This window comes from Sinocyclocheilus anshuiensis, unplaced genomic scaffold (assembly GCF_001515605.1).
Source record: "Sinocyclocheilus anshuiensis isolate Anshui unplaced genomic scaffold, SAMN03320099.WGS_v1.1 scaffold869, whole genome shotgun sequence".
Taxonomy (NCBI): Eukaryota; Metazoa; Chordata; class Actinopteri; order Cypriniformes; family Cyprinidae; genus Sinocyclocheilus; species Sinocyclocheilus anshuiensis.
This window is the reverse complement of record NW_015558630.1, coordinates 1,047,609-1,070,648: the sequence shown is the minus strand read 5'-3', so window position 1 is coordinate 1,070,648 and position 23,040 is coordinate 1,047,609. Positions and strand designations below refer to the sequence as shown.

The following is a 23,040-nucleotide window of genomic DNA, read 5'->3' as shown; positions in this document are numbered from 1 at the left end:
AGTATTCAGAGCTTAAGATGATTGTGCAGGGTAACATCTGGCAGTAATGTGGAGGTGTCTTTAGTAAAAACAACACTCTGTTTAATTAATAATTGATCAGTACTCTCTCTAGGCTCTTTAACGTGTGGCAGGATCTCAGGGATGCGGTTACCACGCCAAGTCAGTCAGGGGTAGGGAGAAAAGGTGTCGGGGAGCTATTTGAGTGCTCTCTCTTTCAAAAACACGCCACGAATGGTAGCCGTGCTCTGGGGAGTAAAAATGCATCTGCTGAGGTGTCGGCACAAGGCTTCCATGCCAGCATGTAGCTCACAATAACACCCATGTGCTACTAGTGAAAGCATTGGGCCCTGTTCAGCAGCCTGGAAATCTTTGCTTGTGTTTCAAGCAGGTGATACAGTTTGCATACTCACAATGTTGAGATATGCAGTTAGGTGTGTGCAGGAGGTCACGGTGATGCAGGTGAAATATTCCCTTTATTTGATTAATACCAGGCCTGACACAGAGCTGCAGTAGGTTCTATGCAGTTATAATTGCTGTTATAAAAAAAAAAAAATCTGATTTGAAGGTAGGGCTGTGCGATTAATCGAAATCGTTTTAAAATCGCGATTTGAGCTTGCGCGATTTCTAAATCGCTTTATAGCATGATTTTCCGCACCCCCGACCTCCCGCAGTATGCTATCCGAACCAATCAGAATGCAGCACGCCTAAATGGAGCACGAGAACAGAACAGACCGGGCGGGCATACAACCGTAACGCCAGGTTCACACACGTCTGTGGTGCGTATTTTTTCCGCGCCCATGTTAACGGATCAGAGCGTTCACACTGCACGCGATTGCGGTCCGGCAGTGCGCTCCAGGAGTGGTGCGTCTGCAGCAGTCATGCAGCGATCGTTTTTGCACGGAATCTATTTCTGCTGTGCTGCACGCGCTGATTTAAAGTGGCAGCGCATTATTCGCGGTAAAAATGAACACCTGAGGCAACGCCACAAAGAGCTCTATGACCAATACATGGCAAAAAAAAAAAAAATCCCTGGATACGGGATTTTTTTTTCTTTTCTGCCATATGTCTATTCTAGAGACATTTTTTTTACACCTTTACTTAGTGATTATTTTATCTTATGTCTGTTCTAGAGACATGTTACAGCTTTTTGATAAAGCTCTAATTGGTTTTCTTTTGGAAATATGTTTCAAATTCACACTGAATGCATTGATGACTGTAAAGCATGTCTGTGTGTGTCAAAATCGTGATTAAAATCGAAATCGCAAAATTGATCAAAAAAATCGCGATTTTTTTTGTCCATATCGCACAGCCCTATTTGAAGGTAATGCCACTTTATATGTATGTATGTGTGTGTGTGTATAGATAGTGTGTATTTAATACATAATGAAATACATAAATATTTAGTACATAATTTATGTATGATGTGCTTGTATGGTATTGTTATATAATAATACAATATTATTATTGTTATTACAATAAATTATGATTAGAAAATAGGGCTGCCCTCGACTAAAGATTTTTCTGATCGACTAATAGTCATTCATTTTAAGCGTGCTACTATTCAGCTTCCACACTCCGCACAAACACTTGAAAAGGGCACATTTTTCTAGGTTAACGTTAAAGCGAGCGGCCATGTAATGATGCTACTACTTGCATGTTTCAGATGATAAGCCACATTCGAGGTCGATGAACGAAACAAACATTTGCATGTCCTGACCAATGTATTAATTACCACACAGACCAGCTGTTAACTAATCTGACTTCGCCACTTTCTGTGGATTTTTTTTTCCTGCGACTAAGCAACTAATAAAATTTTGATCGACTAAGCCTATTCTCGTCGACTAACGGTCAGTTGACTATTAGGCGGCAGCCCTATTAGAAAATTATTGCTATTAAAATTATTTATATTACATTTATATTCAATTGTGAATGTCATGAACACTAAGTGGACTAGCAATGCAGAGTGGGTCTGAATTTTATGAGAAGACCTGTGAAGACCTGTTTTGTTGAACGATGCTAGGGTACTCCTTGACCCTCTTTGGCAAGGTCCAGTAATCTCCACAGGCTAAACATTAAGCTCTCTTTATTTTTCCTGTACAGTCTAGCCAAATATTAATGGATTGAAGTGTGGGATTTGCACTACGAGTAGCCAAGTACATCTAATTGCCAGTTTTTGACACATGGATGATACACCACCCTCTCCTGCTGGACAAAACTCTTTCCCACTATCCATCCAGTCATCTTTCATTAATCTGTTTCTTTCACCCTCGTAATGTGCGATACAATCTGAATAATTTCTCTGACTGCACAGAAGTAGTGGATTTTTGTTTTTGCATCAGGGTCCCATGTGTTTCCAATATGTTCCACCGTCAGTCAGTTTGCTCCGTTCTTAACCATGAGTTTATTACCATGTGAAGTGTATTACAGCTGAGCACCAGCACCAGCCCTGATGAGAAAATCTGCTCTGCAACCCTGCAGTATGCTCAGGCTCCCTTAGTCCAGTGAAAAACAGGTCAAGATGTCTTTACCCGGTCAGTTAAAACACATGCTACATCCACTAATGCTGATCGCTGAGGTGGAGTATAGACTTGGACGTGTGAGTGTTTTGTCAACATTTAGCCAGAGAATAAATATATCGACCCCACGGTGGCCCAAGTGAAGCACTGATAAATCAATGATGCCATTAGTGCTGAGGCCCTTCTCTGGCTGCCTGATGTAAATGATGTCCAGTGTTGGTTTTGAGGAACTTTCCATTAGATATGTGTATTTTTGCCTCCTCTGAGCCACATCAGCATAGCTTGGTGATTAATGGCCTGGGGACCACAGGAACCAGGAGTGAACTTATTTCCATAAGTGTGGATGCAGTAGATAATCTACTCTGAATTACAATGACCAATGGGATCTTGGCATGCAATCACTAAAACTAAATTTTAAGTTAACTTGATATAAAATTGCTGTTATCAAAGTTTCTCCTCATAATCTATCATCTTCCACCTCTGAAATTACTTTCTTGTTCAGCTGATGTCACCAATTTTTTTTTTTTTACAGCTCCTCCCCATTAACCACCTGTCATATAGAGACCGTTTTTCTTGATCCAATCAAAACCTCATGGATAAATTCAAGTCCCGCCTAGGGATGTAACAGTATGAAAATTTCTTATCATGATTATAGTGACCAAAATGATCACGGTTATCAATATTATCACGGTATTGTTAAAATGTGCTGGAGATGTTAAAAAAGTACCGACACATAAATCACTTCACCAAGTTTTATATTTGAAACTCAACAAACAACAAATAAAATGACTTTTTGTTTGCATAATCACTAATACAATAACATTACCAGTGATGTTCGGATTTTAAATGACAACTTGACTGACAACAGTTTAATAGCATGTTGAAATATCTAATGTAAATGTTCAAATAAAGCTTTGAAAAAGTTTAATAAAAAGGTAAACCTCACATTTCAGCCTTTAGATAAAGAAAAGAGTTAAGTCAAAATGATAATTGATTAATAAATGATTATATGTATTTTATCTGCTCCATAAATAATTATAGATAACTCATCTGAATTGTTTAAATGTGTAGAATCCACATAAGCTTGTTTTTCATCAACTGGTCAAAATTTACAGCAGGGCATGCAAATTCGGTCCATTTTTGACCAGACAGAAACTGCACGCAAGCTGAATGTAAATCCACTCGCTGACAGCAGGTGGCGCTTATGGAAAAGCTGAATTAGAGCTGTTTCCCGTAATCTCCGTGGACAAAGCAGTATTGCGATTAAGAACACTTTGTTTAGGTATTACATGGAGCGAAGATGAAAACAAAATGCTATCGAATCGTTTCTGAAGACAGTCAGAACCTTCAGAGGTACATTCATATAATTATTTAATTCATATATTCATTTGTATAATTCCCTTAGCACTCTTTTAAAACCTCCCAGCTTTTACGCCCTGTTTTCACTCAAAACGAAACTACTCTGCGTGCTGTGCGCACGTGAGACTGTTACTTAAAACTGTGCTTTATGCTGGACAGTATTTATTTATCACGAGTTGTTCAAATCGCGGTAATCTAATACGGTTTTAGTGATAATTAAAAGATGAAACGGTAATACTAACCATGGGGAATTTTATCATGATTTATCGTCAAACCGGTAATCGTTACATCCCTAGTCCCGCCCTGCATTTTGTCTTGCATAATAACATGTTTCACTGTGAAATATGTACTGCAGTAAAATGGGTAGCATCCCATTTTATTGACTTTAAAGGATGTTATTAGGAACTATGCTTTGTGTTCTATTTTACTGTATTTTTAAATAGAGGTGTATGAAATGCATTGTCTACAATAATATCATAATTGTTGTTTTAATGATGTTAGTATTATTTATGCAGTGTATATGCATTCATCCCACCTCTGAGTCGCATTAAACAGTCTGCGGAAATAAATCTAAATGCCACTTCAGATGCAGCATCTGTATCATCTCTGGATGATCTCATGGATCAGGCATATTGTCATGGTTTGAGGAGTTTAACCAATATTGATGTTGATGGATTGGACTGCACTGCAACTTTTGTGATTATGACTCATATGAGACATGCAACACAACTACTGAACATTAGCGCATATATGCTTCAACAAGAGAAATGATCTCACTGATGATCTCACCAGATCTTTGGCTTTAAATGCACAGCCTCTGTGTGTTTTGCTGCCCACACTTGGCTATGTGTCATCTTGTCTCATTCTGTGTCATCTGACCTTAATTGCACTCCTTCAGTGGTCAATCTCAGGAAACGTTCAGAGCTCGTATATTTGGGTATGTTTAGTTTCAGGAAGTTCTAACCCCATTTTTTTCCTCTCTTATAGCACGAGAAGAGAACGTGGCCACTTTCCGAGGTTCTGAGTACTTCTGCTACGACTTGTCTCAGAATCCCATCCAGAGCAGCAGCGATGAGATCACATTGTCCTTCAAGACCTGGCAAAGAAATGGCCTTATCCTTCACACCGGCAAGTCAGCAGACTATGTCAACCTGGCCCTGAAAGATGGGGCCGTTTCATTGGTCATCAACTTGGGTTCCGGAGCCTTCGAGGCCATTGTCGAGCCTGTCAATGGCAAGTTCAACGACAACGCCTGGCATGACGTGAAGGTCACACGCAACCTCAGACAGGTAATGCTAAAGCGGTTGTAATTTTATGTTTTCTGATCTAATTCAGAACTAAATGCTATTGTATATTGTTTAAATTAGCATTTTCGGTTATTTTAAGTTCTTTGAGATGCTAACGCAACTATTTCTTCTCTGAGTTCTTCTACGCTGCCTCATGTTTTGCCTCCTCAGGCATTTACCTCTGTCTGAAGCTATCAGCAGTGCGATGGCTTCAAGAGGCTGTCTCTCTCACCCCTCTAGATGTTCACCTCACTTCTCCAAATAGTCTGTCTTATCAGGGCAGCGGGGAGAGGCTCCAACCAACCTCAACCGTTCCATTTACCCACAGCCAATCTTTGTTGAACTGTTAAATCACTCCGCCGCTGCATTTTAAAATATGTAAATATTTAGGCTGGTTTTGCCCCTCAGGAGTGAAAGTATGTCGCTTTTTGCGCAGGCGTGTGTAGAGGCGTGAGTGCCCACAAGCACTAGCTATTTCAGCTCTGATCCACTAGGACTGTGCCATTTTTTTCACTTTGTTTAATAGCTGTTTTACTATCACGACAAGAACATGCATTAGAATTACCTAATGCAATTGCCCGAGGAAAGTCAAAAACCAAATGAATCACAATAAAGAGGCAGCTTGATAGAGGTCAGAATTCACGGTTGTAGCAGAAAACAACACGTTCTGAAACATTATGTTAGAAAGGACCTAAAAATCAAAGCTAAATGTGTTTTGACAGAAAAAAATTGAATTATTGGTGAAAAATATATTCTGGAAGTGAGTCTGCACTTTAAGATCTTGCCAACAAGAGCAATGCCTTTACAAAAGTGAAATGCCACAGGCTCTGTAGAGAATCTGCTGTTTCTTTTTCTTTTCCACCTTTTCTTACTCTCACTCATATGCTTTGCTTGTCTGTGGATGACATTTATTCAGACCCAGACTAACCACTCATGAACCATTGACTAGAGTCTTTAATTTACTAACCAGAACCTAAACTAATGTGCTACTCATCATGACTTCATTTCAGTTTATTTCATTTTATTAACAACCCTTTTGTTCATTGTTTAATTTCCTTTCTTCCCCCTTTTCTCAAAGCATTCAGGTATTGGACACGCTATGGTAAACAAACTACATTGTCTGGTAGATATCATTCTTATTGTCCTTTTTTGGGTTTACCATGTGTTTTCCTGGCCCTCTTTCTTTCTCTTTTTTGGGGTTTCATGGCTTCATAAAAAAATAAACAGACTGGGGTTTGTATTTCGGGGATTTCTTCCTTTTTTTATTTCAAATGTCCTCATCCCATTTTTCACCACAGCTTTACTGACATTTTCTATCTTTCTTTCTTTGAACTTCCTCTTTGGCCCTTTTTTAGTTTTTGAAGGCTTAGTCTGTTTAAGAAGCCCTTTTTTCTTTTCTTAAAAATTGTTTTTTTTCAATCAAATACTGTCAAAAACTGGCAGAAGCTTTCCAAAACAAAAAAGCGATGAAAACAATAATATGAAAATAAAAGAATAAAAAACTATTTCAGCACTGGAGCTCTGACAGTTGATTCCAGTTGTTTGCACATGCCGTGCCGACCCATTCATGCTGGATCAGCCCTTGTGTTGCTAACACCAAAACTCTTGTCTGAGCAACCCACCATCTGCCAAGTATCCTGTCCTGTCTGTACTGTGGTGTAGGTCATGACTGCCTGTGTCCTCCCTCATTACCCCTCATACTGTAGCTTTTGTTTTGGTCTCATATGTGCTGTTTCCTCTTGCATGTTGTCTTGGCTTGAAGAAGATGCATGATTCCATGTTTGCAGTGGTTGTATGTCACTATTAACGTTTTATCAGAAAAAGATCATCTGTGTTGCATGCTCATTTGTGGTAGTATTAGCTCATTTTGGATGAATGCATCCAAACCAACTCAACTAACCCAGTGTGCACAGAATTTGAACTAAAAACAAGCAATTTGTCTATAGTTTGTTACATAACACTAACCCCTCAAACTAACGTCCCAGACCAGAAAACCATTTCTAACACCATCAAAGATAAAGAAAATATACCGGAAAAATATTTTCTTTACCTGTCCTTTGTAAGCCTATGAATACTAGACAAGAACGGCCTACTAAAAGTCTCGAAGTTCAGGTCTTTGGTACACAATCAAAGACTGTCAACAAACCAGCAAGATCGAAGCTAACCTATTCCTGGTCGAGCAGCCGTCACAGCCATGATGTTCATGAATGGATTTTTCCCTCTCCTTTTGTCATTCCTCTCAATCAGGTGACAATATCCGTGGACGGCATCCTGACCACAACAGGCTATACACAGGAGGACTACACAATGCTGGGATCAGATGATTTCTTCTACGTCGGAGGAAGTCCAAGCACAGCAGACTTACCTGGGTCTCCTGTCAGCAACAACTTTATGGGTTGCCTGAAAGAGGTAGGTGGTCTGGACGAACCTCGCTCTTTCAACGACATGCATCATATCACCATGTCCTTGTCTGGACTGAGAGGTAACAAGTTTGAATAGACCGTCTGAGAAGAATAATAGATTCAGTACAGCTTATCTTGTGAAAAGGATAGAGCAGACATCGTAACCCGTGGTGTGTTTCTCTAATGAAATTCGCTTTTTGCCCAGATGCGAAATTGTTTCAGGCGTATTTAATTGGACTTTTCAGTTGTGGTGAATCATTTGATTAAGGTTCCACAGGCCAGAGAAGAAGCTAGGGTGATTGGATGAGATGAGACTTTGCATAATGATATGCATCATTCTGCTGAACAGTTGGACATGAAGACATCTGTAAATGTAAAATGAAAATGTCACATTTCACCACTTAATAAAAAAAAAAAAAAAAGAAAAAGAATCCTATTTGTAGGGCCATTCTTTTTTGTTTATTTTTTATTGTTATTTATTTATCTATTGTTATTTGTAATTTAGTTATAATAAATTAAAAACCTAATTTAAGGAAGGTTTTCATCAAAAGACAACAAAAAATTGACTGTGGTAAATGTAATATAAATGCAGTAATGATATTGAAAAACCTTTTCATGAAAATTGTCACAATGCAAGCCATCTTAGTCCTAAAAAAGTTTCAAAAAGTATTTTTTTTTTTAGGTGAAATATGATCCAGACAGGTTTTGTTTTTGCTTTCAAGTCACCTTCTAAGAGCCATTATACTGTTTGCAGAAGTTAGATGTCATTCTCTTCGATCAGCTGTTCATTTCCACATTCCTTCATTGTCAAGCCTGGATAACATTATCAGTAAATGGACTGATCTTTAATTTAGCTGGAAATAGGCAATTACTCTGTTTTTACGGCTGCTGGCGAGATCCTCCATTAATTCATGCTGAACAAACAGCATACAACAGAACCTCCTTTTTCGCAGTGAGTGCTACAACAGCCTGCTATCTTTTAATGACCCACCATCAAGCTATCACTGCCGTTTCCATCTCAGACCGGCCCTCCTATCGCAGGGCTAAAAACCTGCAACAACGGCGTTTGCGTAAAAAAACTAATTTAATTCCCTCTTCACTGTGCTGAGTTTTGAAAAAACTGCCACCCATGTCAGAGATTACAGTAAATCAGTCTCATGTGTGCTGCGATATAGCGAACGCTTACATAACACTGCTCTGCTAGATAGGTGAACTGGATGCTAAGAGCTGCTCAAGACGAGATAGCAGAACTTATACATCCTTCACCCACCCAAGAGTGGCCATAATGATAGATACCTCCTCCTCACACTCTTTCTCATAGTCTGAGCCCAAGGATGAAAAGTAATTTTATACACTTCTCAGCTTTTAAAACCTCACATTTGATTTGGAAGCTGAAAATGATGTAGTTGTTATGGATCACGTGTGGCCGCTCAGACACATGGGGTTTGTAATATGGCATGAGACTATCAACGATCTGGTCAGGATGACATGACCTCAAGACTGCCATAATGCATTTTTAGCTGGGTTCAGTTCAACCTAAAATGTCCAGACTTTGTTGTGTTTGCAATTACTATGTTCACAGTAGCTTACTAATGCTGTGCTCTTACTTTTTGAGAAGTAAAAATGAAATTTTTGTCACTGAAATGTGTAATGCATTCATCTGTTGTTGTTTTTTCTGATATAGTTATTGTATATTCTACTCCTTTTAATTATAAGCCTAGTTATACATGCATAGAACATGCAAAAAGAATGTTTTTATTATATTTATGATATTTATATTATTTATAATATTAATATTATTATATATTTAATATTTATTGTTTTATATGAATTTCCTTTTATTTTACTGTTATTCACTACACATTTTGCCTGCTCTGGGGTATTTTTGTTCTGTTAAACTCATGTGATAGTAACTATTATTAGAAGTAGACAGTGGTGTTGTAGAGTGTATCACCCTGTGGCACAAGATGCTTACTGCAGTCATGTTGTGGAAAGGGTAATGCACATACACATTTAACACTGCTTTTATCTATTTACTGTATATAGGACAGAGGATGCAAAAATTGGTTTTAACACATAAAATCACAAGAATATGCACTCAATTAATAATTTGTGTAAGACCACAGCTTTTTTCAAAATAAAATGATGGATGACTGTTTTTTTAGCTCAAATAACAATAACACAATAGCACAAATAACAACAAATTTCTTTCTCTTTCTTCAAATGAAGCAGAGTATTGTATAGATAGTCGCAGGCTTCCTCAGAGCTGCCTTGTGTCCGTCTTTCAAGCTGAGCGTGAAGGGCAGTAATCAGGGTATGGCGGGGCGTGTGGCTGCACAGGGGTCTGCCAGCACTAATGACTGGATACTGAGCAGCCTCCACTGCTGAGCTGGCCTCTGGCTCCCTTCCTTTGTCCTCCGCCATCACAACCAGTTTCCAGGATGTGCGCATGGTGACTGTCATTTGTCACTTTGCTGGGCCGACTGGATAAAACTGTCCCTGCTCTCTGGACACTTGCTCCAGAGCCAGCTCCGCTCTATGGATGTGAGAGTTCTGATAGATAGGTTGACCCAGCCTCTCTCCCTCTCACACTCGCTCTCTCCCATCCTCTATCCAGCAGATTTGTTTTGGTAAGCACAGCAGGACTGTTAATATTTGGCAAAAGCTCAGAACTGGAATACTGGCCAGCCTGAAACCTCAGGAGTGGTCTTTGTCTTTTGTGTCAGTCATGTAGTGTTCAAATGAAAGGAATATGTAGGATATTTTAGAATATGTTGATGAAATAAAACAAAACATCAATTAAAGTCATGGTTCATCCAGAAATTGTTATTGTTTACTCACCCTCATGTCTGTGGAACATAAATATTTTGAGCTGTGTTGTTATTGTCAACTGAAAATAAAACTATTGAAAACTGAAATAAAGCTGATATAAAATTAAATATAAATCTTTACAAGTCATTGTAAAAACTTACAATGTAAAAATAAAAGCCTATTCAAAATTGTAATAAATTCTACAATAGCATATAAATAATATAAATAATTCGTATAATAATATAAATAATATAGTATATAAATAATAGAAAAATAACAGATTTTAAGATTTATTTATTTCTATTTTATATTATTATTATTTATTTATTTATTTTTTGTGGTCCATTATATGGAGGTCAATGGTAACCAAACCTGTTTAATTACCAAATTCTTCAAAATATCTTATTTTATTCACAAAAGAGGGTTTTATAGGTTTGGAATGACATGTAAATTATGACAAAATTTTCATCTCCATCTCTTTAAGATGACTTTTTAGATAGTCTGTTTTAAATGGCTAGCAGCCATTAACTGATAACAGATTTTCCCATAGGTCATGTGGCTAAGTTGTTTGTGAAAGTGAAGCATGCTAGCATGCTAATTAGCATTAGCATTTGGTTCAAGACTGCTGAGCTTGTGAGGAAAATTACATTTTAATACAGTGTATGCAAATGAGCTGTGGTCTAGCAGAGGTTTGAACAAAACAAAACTAACTCTGACAGAATAAGTTAAATAAGCTGCAAACCAGACCAGATGCCATTATGCCGATAGTCAAACGTTTGGCTGTGCAAGCCCTGACCTGTTATACCATGTCCAACCAGGCCATATAGACCCTTCTGCACCTCATTCCCCCGAGCTCCCATGCAAAACATCCACAAAGGGCCACCTGGCATGCTTGACTAGTGAATATTCTATGCACATTTCCAAATTTTTTCCAGTTTGACCTGGGGGCTATTAATTCCTTGAGAGTGGTGGGTAGGCACTGTAGGCAGAGATTTATAGTAGAAGCAGACAGCTGTGGATGATGAATGCGGGTGTCACTACAGGCCCAGCACAGGCAGAGAGGAGGCCGCGGGCATGGGGAGGACCCTGAGAATGTGCATAGCCGCTCTTCCAGTTCTCAGCTCAACAGCATGGGCAGTACAACAGAACCTTAGCTTCAAATTCAAGCAAATATGCCTTTGCTTATCTCATGCTTATAGCAGTCAGTGAGAGTAGATGGACTTTCAGACTTTTAATCCACTGGAGATTTGTGGAAAGACATATTTTCAATATTTCATCAGCAGAATTGACACACAGGTGCACAATAATACAATAAGTTGAATGGACTCTGCAGATGACACATGAACTCTGTTCCAAAACCTATTAAGCTGAGTTCATGCCTACTGTCTACTTAGTCAGCATCTTAACTTCACAAGTGACCAGTTTGTATTGGTCAACATCTCTTCCAATTGATTTTAACTGAGTTTGCATTGCTAATCTAACAATGCAATTCTCAAATAAGCATAAATAATACAAAGAAATATGCCATTTTAATTATAATAATTTAATTGAATTAATCCATGTGCTTCAAATTAAAATGTAACTGGCATTTTTTCAGCAGAAGCAGAAAACAGGGAAAAAGTGAGTATTTGCTCCATAGTCCGAACCTGAGAAAAGCTGTCAGAAAATAGTAATAGTAAATAAATAAATAACGTTTGCAAAATGCACAAACAGTAAAATAAAATGAAAATAATTTTATCAATACTTTTCATTATTGAATGAAATATAACTATATTTATACTGTCATCTTATGTGTTTTTTTTAGAGGTTGGCCGATAGTGGATTTTACCGATACCGATATCTAGGTTGGTCCACACTGACCGATACCAATTAATCAACCAATGGTTTTCAAAATGGATACTGAACGAAAACTAAAATAGTGCTTTACTATTAAAAAAAACCTATTAAAAACAGTGCTGAACCATACTTTGTACATGAATAAAAATATCAATATTTAATATTAATTAGCCTATATATTGATCATTAAATTTAGTTCATAGTTCATTATCTAATGTTAACAGAAGCAACTTCAAAATTAAAAAATGTATTAGTAGATGTTGAGATTAACACATGGCCATCTTTAAATATCTACAAAAAGGCCATAGCTTTGAAATTACATATATATGGGTATTGTATACTCTCACACTTTAATTGATTGTATTCTAGAACATGCGATGGTTATCTAATCTAAATAACAAAATATGTTAGTCACACACCCGGCAAAAAGCACAGTGCCACGCGGACAACTCGCAGGTATCAAGTATCTCACACACACCGGACACGTTGCGTTCAGTTCAAGCGGTGGTCTAAAACAGTATATTTCATCACCAAACGGCCAAAAATTCACTTCAAGTATGATCAAAAAGCGTCATAGATGAGTTTGAAGTTCGGTGTTTAGAAAAACAGCTAAATGTATGTGAAGCATACAGACTTTATTAGAGCCACAGAAAGACAAATGTTTCACTGAAAAATGCACAATATACAATTTTACAGCCTAGGGTGAAGTCATGTACATTAACAACAATTTGGGACAAATATAATGTAATTTAATAGAAAACTGTGTGAGTGGTGCTCTGTGGCACGGTAGGATTTCTTTCAGCCGTATTTCAATTAAATTTCAATTTATTTATAAAGCACAACTAAACACAACTACCGTTGACCAATGTGCTGTACAAAATAAATAACCGTTAACAGAAAGAAGACAAGGACAAGGTCACAAATAAAACTGCAAGACCCAAGTCAAAGCAAATGCAAATCATGAATAATAAGCAAGATCAAATAAAAATGATTTTAACCTAGATTTAAAAATGGATAGTGTAGGGGCTGTTCTGATTTCCATCGGTAGACTATTCCAAAGTCTCGGAGCGGCTACGGCGAATGCTCAATCAGCCCTAGACTTGAGTCTGGTTCTGGGAACCACTAAGAGCCTTAGATTGGCAGACCTAAGCGCTCTTGCAGGTTGGTGGTCTGTCAACAGATCAGAGAGGTATGAGGGTGCTAAACATTTTAAAGACTTAAAAACCAATAAGAGCAATTTAAAATTAATTCTGTAACGCATAGGTAACCAATGTAAAGACTGAAGGACAGGGGTAATATGCTCACGCTTTCGAGTTCCCGTCAGGATACGTATGAACATATCTATGTGCTTTCTCACGTCACAGCTTTAAATCTGCAACTTCGCTGGCTAACAAATGCATTAATGTGGCCAGCTGGATATAAACTAATGCAAATAGATGGTAACAGTCGTGACATTAAGGATTTGGATCAGACTTGCGTGTTTTGATCACAATGTTTTAATAATTTGAGGTGCTGCTAATGTTCGCGTCCTCTCAGCCTTGATAGCAAACATTCTGCTGTTCTTTCTCTATTAATGCAGCATCTAGTCAGCAAATTAATTACTTAGTAATGATATGAAAACATGCACTACGGAATGATGTGTACACACCATTTAGTTGGCGATGTTTTTAATCCGAGCGTCTGAAGTGTCCCGCTCTGTGCAGCGTGCAGTGTCACGAGTCAAAACAAACAGCACGTGGCGTCAGTGATTCCGCCTCTAGAGGGCCGCTCTCGTACTGTATAATGACTGCAACAGACGCAACCTGGAAAAACTATCGGCAGCAATCAACTATAGGTGCCGATTAATCAGCAAAATGATACATCAGTCGACCTCTAGTTGTTGTTTTTTTTTTAATCAGTTTGTGTGTATTTTATGTGCAGTGCATTCTGGGATTGGCTTAGACATGAAGCGTACAATGCTGCCTTATAATTATAAGGTTTATTATGCCGTAGGGTTTTATCAAACTTTTTCTTTTTTTAAATTTTCTCAAAAGCTTTGGGAAGAACATATGGCCTCTCTGGTTGTAAATAGCTTAGCTGTACAACAAAGACTTACGTAAGAACCAGTCAATCCTTACGTTCCCTCACAGCCGAATCCATAATGCTGAGATCCACACAGACAGATCCTTGGAGTCTTCTCATGTCTATCTATAGATTATGTCTCAGTTACTCTTGCTTGTCTTTCCTGCAAACTACATACCAGGTGTTGTTAGATAAAGCCTTGGCATTATATTGAAATGTCAGATTTCTAGGGGCGTAGAAGTAACCCTTCTTTTCACCCAGGGGAACAAATATTTGTTCTCCCCTGAAATGCTTTTGTTTAAATGACATATGCTGCTTTTCCGCTATGGCTTGCACCGCGGTCCAAAATTAAATTAATGCAATTAAAGAATATTTCAGCAAAAAGATTTAACAGTTTGGACAACTGAAATATGATTTGCAAGCTCAGAATCAAGACTCGGGGTAGGGTGTGGATATTTCAAACAATTGTTTGTAATAGTAATTGATAGTTGCTTCAAACAATGGTATAAACATCATTCAGTGTAAATTGTGATAATCGTAATTAATAATCGCAATTACAATTTCAACGGAATAATCGACAATTATGATTTTTGTCATAATCGTGCAGCCCTAAATCGTACTGACCCCAGACTTTTGAATGGTAGTGTATTTATTTAAAAAAATATATTTGATTTCTATATATTGTTTGTGTGGGTAAATCTCAAAATTTCCAGTTGATATAATATAGTTTATTTTAAGAAAACAGTCTATACATGCTCTACCATCATGCTGGTATTTCAGACATGGAATTCAATAATATAGTCTACAGTTACTAGACAACAGCTGCAATAAGTGCTTTAAATTTCTCTGATTCTGCAGCTGAAGTAATCTTTTCTTCATGATGTTAGAGTTTTAACAGAGCCAGTGTACGTCAATCTATCTGACAGCACCATGATGGTTTACAGAGAAGAAATACTGTTTTTGAAAGAACAATAAGAGACTGAAGCTAGCAGTTTTAGTCTTGTGGAGAAAAATTACTATGTTTGTATGAGATGCATAAAAGTAACCAATGCAGCTACTTAATCATTTAATACTCGTTAACGTGTTAACGTCCCCTTTAAATAACGTGAGGCTCTGCCCTCTATGACGCTGCTCCCAATCTGAGGAACCAACGTATGGCTTTGTCTGAGAAATGGATCCCCCTCAGGGAGAATGATATTTATGATCTATCAGATAAGAAACACAACAGAGGAGAAAAGCCTGGATATCTCTGTGGCTTTTTTGCAGAAACAGAACACAATCCTTCCATTCCTCTTTGCCCTTCCTGCACCTGAGAGGATGTTTGATTTACACCCCGCAATGTCCAGGATTAACTGTAAAATCAGGGCTGGAGCGTTTGTGTCGATTGCTTGCACTCACAAACAGCGTGATGTTCTAAAAATGTACACCCCAAAAAAAAAATACTGATTTTGTGCACTTTATTTACTGTACCAATATTTTAAATTGGCCTTTGAACTTAGCTTTATTGCATGGCAAAAAAAAGTGTTACCTTGCCAAATCACTGACAGAGCCCACTGATCTAATGGCGTTGTTGAGCGCTCCAAATGCAAACTTTGCATGCACCAATCAGGCAGCAATTGACAGCACTCTGATCTAGTGTCAATGCACTCACAAACAGCGTGATGTTCTAAAAATGTACACCCCAAAAAAAAAAAAGATCTCTTTCTTCAGGAGAAATTAGCTAAAGCGGGCAATTTCACACTCAGCGAATTTCTGCGGAGTTTGCAGGTACAGTACGCTCTATACCGGTTTAATCTGTATTAAATATAATGTATGGTCAGACCATGCAAAATTAGTAAGGTGACCGTATTAATTTGCAAAAAATAGCCCAGATAGCCTTTTACCACATGCAAACAGGGCTCAACATTGTCAGCGCTTCACTCACTCACGTGCAAACTGTAAAATGTATTTGGGAACACCCCTTCAGCTGGTGGCGCCCTAGGCGACCGCCTAGCTCGCCTATGCCTAGGTACGGCCCTGTGTGTGTGAATAAAAGAAAAAAAAAAGTCTCCGCAGAGTTTTATGAAATGTAGGGTCTTAAATAAAAAAAGTCTTAAATATTTTAATGCAACTGTAAAATGTATTAAGGAGCACGTGTGTAAATTAAAAAAAAAAAGTCCCAGTGGAGTTTTATTAAATGTAAGGTCGTAAAAAGGCTTATCCTTTAAAACTTATCATTTTAAGAGGTCTTAAATTTGAGGATGGAAAAAAAGGAATCGCAAAACAGCCTAATGTAATTATTTAACTTCAAAAGGCTATAATTTAATTTAATAAATAAGCCCTGCACATTTCAAATTAAAATTGTGGTGCTGGTACATGTTCACGATTTCACAATACTGCACATTTATGCCAATAAATTGCTTATGATCTACTGTTAATTAATTATGACAGTATTTACTTTATTTTGTTTGCATGTTGCAGTATGTTTTCGATGGTTGTAAGAGTCCCAGAATCATCATTCATTTTATCTCCCTCATCTTTTTGAAAAGCTGTCAATAGTATAGGCATTTCAAAACAAAAGTCCGCTGTATTTCAGGCTTGTTTATAATTAAAAGTCCCACATTATGCATAAATGTTATGTAATCGCATAATTGTTAAATATAGTTTGATTCAGAAATATTTAAAAACTAATTCTAAAATGTTAAATCATTTTGCTTTTAAATATCTCTTTGTATTACTTGATTACAAAAAAACCAACAACATTATTTGAATACATTTTCGTTGCGCCCATAATGTTTTTTAATGTGCTTCTAAATAATTCAATTTAAGAGCATGTGTGCCTTGGGGAAAAAAGTAAGCCTCAAGCTCTGATAAAACTAAGCACTTGCTCAGAGCACATGGCCGGGTGTCTACGTTCACACTGCAGGCAAATGTGGCCCAAATCAGATTTTTTTGCTCACATGTGACTCAGATCTGTTTTTGTTATGACAGTGACAGAACAGCACAAACCGCATGGAATCTGATCTTTGAATTCTGATTTGTGCCACTTCTATATGTGGTACTACATCCGATCTATGTCAGATGTTTTGCAATGCGACCGCAGTGTGAACGGTCATGTCGGCTTTCATGCGGCTTTTACGTCACTCTAGATCGACATTCATCATAATTCCGCGCTGACGGGAGACACTATTTTACATACCCAAAGTTATCAAGACAGTAGTGAAAGGTAATAAGTGGAAGTGTTATGTGTCAGAACAGAATTCATGTGTATTACAGTGACAACTCTACAAGCAAAACATGAGGTGCTCATATCATAAAAGTTTCAAAACTCTGCTTTCTTTTGTCACATCCTTGTCTTTATTTTTTCATATCGCCTGCACATAATTTCGCTGGCTTCTGCAGCAGATCACACTATAAATAAACGCATAATTGCTTACTTTATATCCTTCGTGTTTACTTCCGTATGACGGCACGCTGGGCAAGTGTTGCCAAATCCACATTTTCCCCGCGGAATTGGGCTACTGTTTCCTCTGTTGCCGCGGGTTGTTTTTCAACTTCGTGGGTTGACGCGACCCCACTAACGCAATGTTTACCTCCCTGAACATGATTGGGCTAGTTTTGGACTAGTTTTGAGAAAGAATTGGGTGGATTTTGTTGTGAAAATCTGGAAACCCTGTTTGTATCGTTCTTTTGCGCATGCGGGTCAGTTCAGAACCATGATCTGTTCACACTGGAAATCTGATATTGGCCACATTTAAAACAACAATGTGAACAGCTATACAAAAAAATCGGATCTGAGAAAAAAATCGGAATTGAGCACTAAGGCTCGCAGTGTGAACATAGCCTTAGTTTCAACTGACAGGCACTAGGACCCAAAGCACAATGTCAGATTTGGGAAGCAGGCAGGGGGCAGGACTTGCTTCCTAAGAGCTTTTGTGGTAGAAAGTGCCATTGCAGCTTTATAAACCTATTACCATAGTTATCAAGAAAACCAGACCCACATGCTTGTGCCAGCAAAGCCCGAGTCAATTACCATTGAGAGACAGTCATTTGCAGGCAGTGGCCTGGCCTATTGGTATTATCACAGGTCATATTTGAATAAAGTCACCTTTCCTGGACTCTCTATTTAGCATCCAGCATAAAAAAAAATAATTTGCATATTCATATTTATAATTTTTGAAAGCCAGATAAAGATATCCCATATATCATCATCATTCAGTGATTCTTTGCGTACATCCACACAGGTTGTTTACAAAAACAATGACATCCGGCTGGAACTCTCCCGGCTCGCCCGCATTGTGGATCCCAAAATGAAGATTCAGGGAGATGTGGTGTTCAAGTGCGAGAATGTGGCCACTCTGGACCCCATCTCATTCGAGACGCCCGAGTCCTACATCAGCCTACCCAAGTGGAACACCAAACGCATGGGCTCCATATCCTTCGACTTCCGTACCACCGAACCAAACGGCCTTATTCTCTTCACCCACGGGAAGCCGCAGGAAAGAAAGGATGCCCGTAGCCAGAAGAACACAAAAGTGGACTTTTTTGCAGTTGAGCTTCTGGATGGAAGCATGTACCTGCTGCTGGACATGGGCTCTGGGACTATCAAAGTGAAAGCCACACAGAACAAGGTGAACGACGGGGCCTGGTATCATGTGGACATCCAACGAGACGGGAGATCAGGTCAGTGTGTGGATTCTCAGACAAATACACTCACTTCTTTATTCCTATTACTATTAATGCTGAACACATTTAAAGGGGTGGTTGATTGCGATTTCACTTTTTTAATGTTAGTTAGTGTGTAATGTTGCTGTTTGATCATAAACAATATCTGCAAAATGTTAATATATATTCATATTTATATATGATTTATATTATACATATAAATATATATTACAAATATTTCTTAAATACATACATGTATGTGTGTATTTATTTATATTAATATTTATAATATTTATTTATTAAATAAACAGTACACACACATATATTATGTAAACACAAACTTGTATTTTCGATGTGATTAATCGATTTGATTTATTATTTTTATTTATTCATTTATTTTTAATGGTAATTCATTGTTTATTTAGCTTGTTTGTTGCTTATGTTAACATGTTACAGTATTAAAGTATAGTGTAGGAGAAATATAGGTACAATGAGTGTTTTAATGCAGAGCCTATTTTTTGCTCTGTGTACATTGCTGAATATTATATGGCTGTTAATAAAGGAAATATTCAATATAGTAACCCAAAATCACTCCATAGTATTTATGGTAGAAAAACAATTTGTTAGGAACACAAAGCAAACCCACTATTGTGGTTGTGCTGTTGTTTCATTTGCCTTATGAAATAGACCTAAAGGTAGGAGACATTTAGGTCTGGCCTTGTATATCTAAAATGACCTTGTAAATCTAATTTGCGAAAGAAATTACTAAAATTATAAATGAAATTCAAGAAAAAATATATTTAAAATGGATTTCCATGTGGGAAATATGCTCTTAGAATTAAAGACATAACCCATAAATTGTATCTCATTTTAAAAACAATTTTTAACTGAGCACATGAAGAACTCCCACTTTGTTTCATTACTAAATCGGTCGGATACTGTAATTGCTTGTGTGTTTTCCATAGGCGTTAAGTTCTGCAGCCAAATGATAACAGCTTTAAACAAAAAGCACAGTGCTTAGTCACCAATAATGGACAGATTTAGTCCAAAGCAGGCTGACATTTTCATTTCATTTCACATCTACTTTGACATAACTTTCTATTAGGTTTTATCCCCTCTATCGTTCTCTGTATCCTCCTTCACCTCTTTCTTTCTTTCTTGGCCCTTGAATCGCTGGCACTCTGTTTCTGAATCGATGGATGACTACTCCATATCACTTCATAGCACAGGGCCCTTGGGAGGTCTTGTAGGATATCAGTAATGCGAGGTTTTAGACAGAGCCATGTGGGTGACTGGACCAGTGTCTGTTCTGAAGAGATTATTCCCATTGATCCCTGGTTCCCCACATGGGATGCATTGTTTACATCAGTGTGTCTGTATGAGGGACGCCGCTTTACAAGATTCACACACTCCCCATGAGGTCATAAATAGAAAATAATTTTCTTGTAGCCCCCCTCTCCCTCAATCACATACTCTGTGGATAGTCTTTCTATCCCTATCTTTGTCTCTTGTGGACAGGATAGACACACAACAGATTGTCTTAGTCTGAACCCTGCTGGATTACGCAGTGCAGTAATTTACAGTACTTTAGTTTACAGTTTATAGTCTCTTCACATTAAAAATGCATTTATTTTATTTTTTATTTATTTTTTCGCACCTTCACTAAAATTGTATATATATATTTTATTATTTTTTACATTTTTTTAACCAGTTTTAGCATTATGTATATACTATTATAGTATTATATAGTATAATTTGAACTAGCTTTTATTATTACACTTCCAGTTTTTAATGTTAGTTTTAAATTCTGATCTATTTACATTTTACTTACTTTACCTTTTTTATCAGACATTTTTAGCCCAAAATAGATGAGAAAAATCACAAGCAATCTATCATACAGTTGGCAACAATATTAGCATTACTGCAATACAGAATAGCGCAGAAGCTAGTTAAGAAAATAAAAGTTGCCAAGGCAACATTTCTAACTCATTTTCATTTTTTTTTTTTTTTTATCTTATATTTTACTTATTTTCGTGCAGCTGTATTTCAATTAACAAATATGATTTTTGAGTTTTGTCAATAAAATAAAATAACTTTTGGGGACATTTTAGGGGTTAAATGCACAAACCTAAACTGCTAAAAAAGTAATTGTAACATTACTGGACCACTAACAATAACTGTGTGAATGTGTTTTATGTATTTTATGGCTCATATAATCTCTGTCTCTCTTTATTTTTTTTCCAGGCACCATATCTGTTAACAGCCGTCGCACTCCGTTCACCGCCAGTGGCGAAAATGAGATCCTGGACCTGGAGGGGGACATGTACCTGGGCGGCCTCCCCGATAGCCGGGCCGGCCTTATCCTTCCCACTGAATTATGGACTGCCATGCTATACTACGGCTATGTGGGATGCATTCGGGACCTGTTCATTGACGGTCGCAGTAAGGACATCAGGCAAATCGCTGAGGCCCAGAACGGTGCAGGTATCAAACCTTCCTGCAACAAGATGCCAGGCAAACAGTGCGACAGCTATCCGTGCAAGAACAAAGGTGTGTGCAAAGAAGGATGGAATCGCTTTATCTGCGACTGCACAGGCACTGGTTACTGGTCTCGCACGTGTGAGAGGGGTGAGTTAGCTGCCTTTACCTTTACCTTTCCTTTATTAGTTCATAAAATCCTAAAAGCCCTGGCTTCCTAGAAGAATTTTTTTGCTTTGTTTTAGAATAAACCCGAGAGGCAGGTTTAATTTCAATTGCAACATTTGAATAAAAAAATGGACCGTTTACAATAACCGTCACGCCAGTTTGTTTAGCTTCTCACCTGTAAAATCCCATCTGCTGCTGTTTGTAAACAGCGGATTAGCTCTCAGATAATCAGTTAAACTATAAGCTCATTAATATCTCAGCATGTTGCTGTATGGAAGCTGATGTTCTCCGGGGTTTGGGGAGTGTTGCGTCCGAGTCAAACCCCTGATGATGTCATACCTTGGAAAAAGTCCAGCCGCTCATAACGTACAGATCTTCAGATATCATAGGCAAAAAATAATAATATTCACATGAAAAATGAAGTGGAATGGTTTTGGTAGATGACAGGAGATGGCTGGGTTTTTGAGTGGTTGCGGATCTTTTCCTTGAAGTCTGTTGTGGCTGCATGTTTGAAGGGCTCCATATGGGCCGGAACACAGGGGTTCCAGGTAACCAGGTAATAGAGGGACTTCCCGTGAACACTGAGCAAAGCAAATTGTTTATTATGTTGGCATGAGAGCTGGTTTCTCTGTTGGGCTTCATTCATTTGTGTGATATTACAAGAAACCATTGTTATGTTTTTATTTATTTATTTATCTATTTATTTTTTTATTTTACTCTTGGTCTATATAGCTTATTTAGATAATCACATTTATAGTAGAAGTAGATAAGAAGTAAATATGAGGTAGAACAGTAGTTTTCAAATGTTTTGAACCAAGTACTGCCAAAGTCGCTTTAAGACAAGATACAAAAGGGGATTCTTGCAGCGATGCCTTAGAATAATTATTTTGGGATTCCCAAAGAACCTTTCTGTGAAAATTTTTTGAAATAAACATTTTTTCTTAGTGTGAAGAATATTTTCTAATATTTTTCCACTATAAAGAACCTTTTGTGCAATGGAACGTTCCATGGGTGTTAAAGGTTCTTCATGGAACCGACAATAGCATTAAAGAACCTGTATTTTTAAGGTGTAGTCTGCTGTTTACAGTAACCGTTTGTCTGGATAACGTTTCAGTAACATATCTCAAATCGCCAATAAAATTTGACAACAGTAATATTACAAATGTAGCTTCTTTAGCCCTTCTTATTTATTTTTAAAAACTAGCTTCTATGCTCTGTACTGTAATAGAGCTAATATTTTTGGCACCTTTATGATAAACTGCTTGTGATTTTTGACATCTGGGGCTTTGGGGTAAAAATGTCTGATAAACAAATGTAAATTTAAATGCAAATAGATGAGAAATTAAAATTAAAATAATAATAATAATAATTAGGCTCATGTTCCCTATCAAGAACAAAAATTAGTCTCAAGTAGGGTTGGGTATCGTTTGAGTTTTTTCGATACCGGTGCCAAATCGATACTTATTAAAAAAAAAAAAA

The 23,040-nt window shown here is 37.5% G+C and overlaps 1 protein-coding gene across 1 annotated transcript in view; it reads left to right on the top strand.

Annotated features, from left to right (window-relative positions):
* The window catches only part of nrxn3a (neurexin 3a), a 320,711-nt gene that overhangs the window by 72,178 nt on the left and 225,493 nt on the right, over positions 1-23,040 (top strand). Inside the window, exons 6-10 of the mRNA XM_016476816.1 lie at positions 4,863-5,164; positions 6,240-6,284; positions 7,409-7,570; positions 18,495-18,933; positions 21,160-21,543. Coding sequence (XP_016332302.1) covers positions 4,863-5,164; positions 6,240-6,284; positions 7,409-7,570; positions 18,495-18,933; positions 21,160-21,543 — 1,332 coding nt within the window. The remainder of the gene's footprint in view (positions 1-4,862; positions 5,165-6,239; positions 6,285-7,408; positions 7,571-18,494; positions 18,934-21,159; positions 21,544-23,040) is intronic.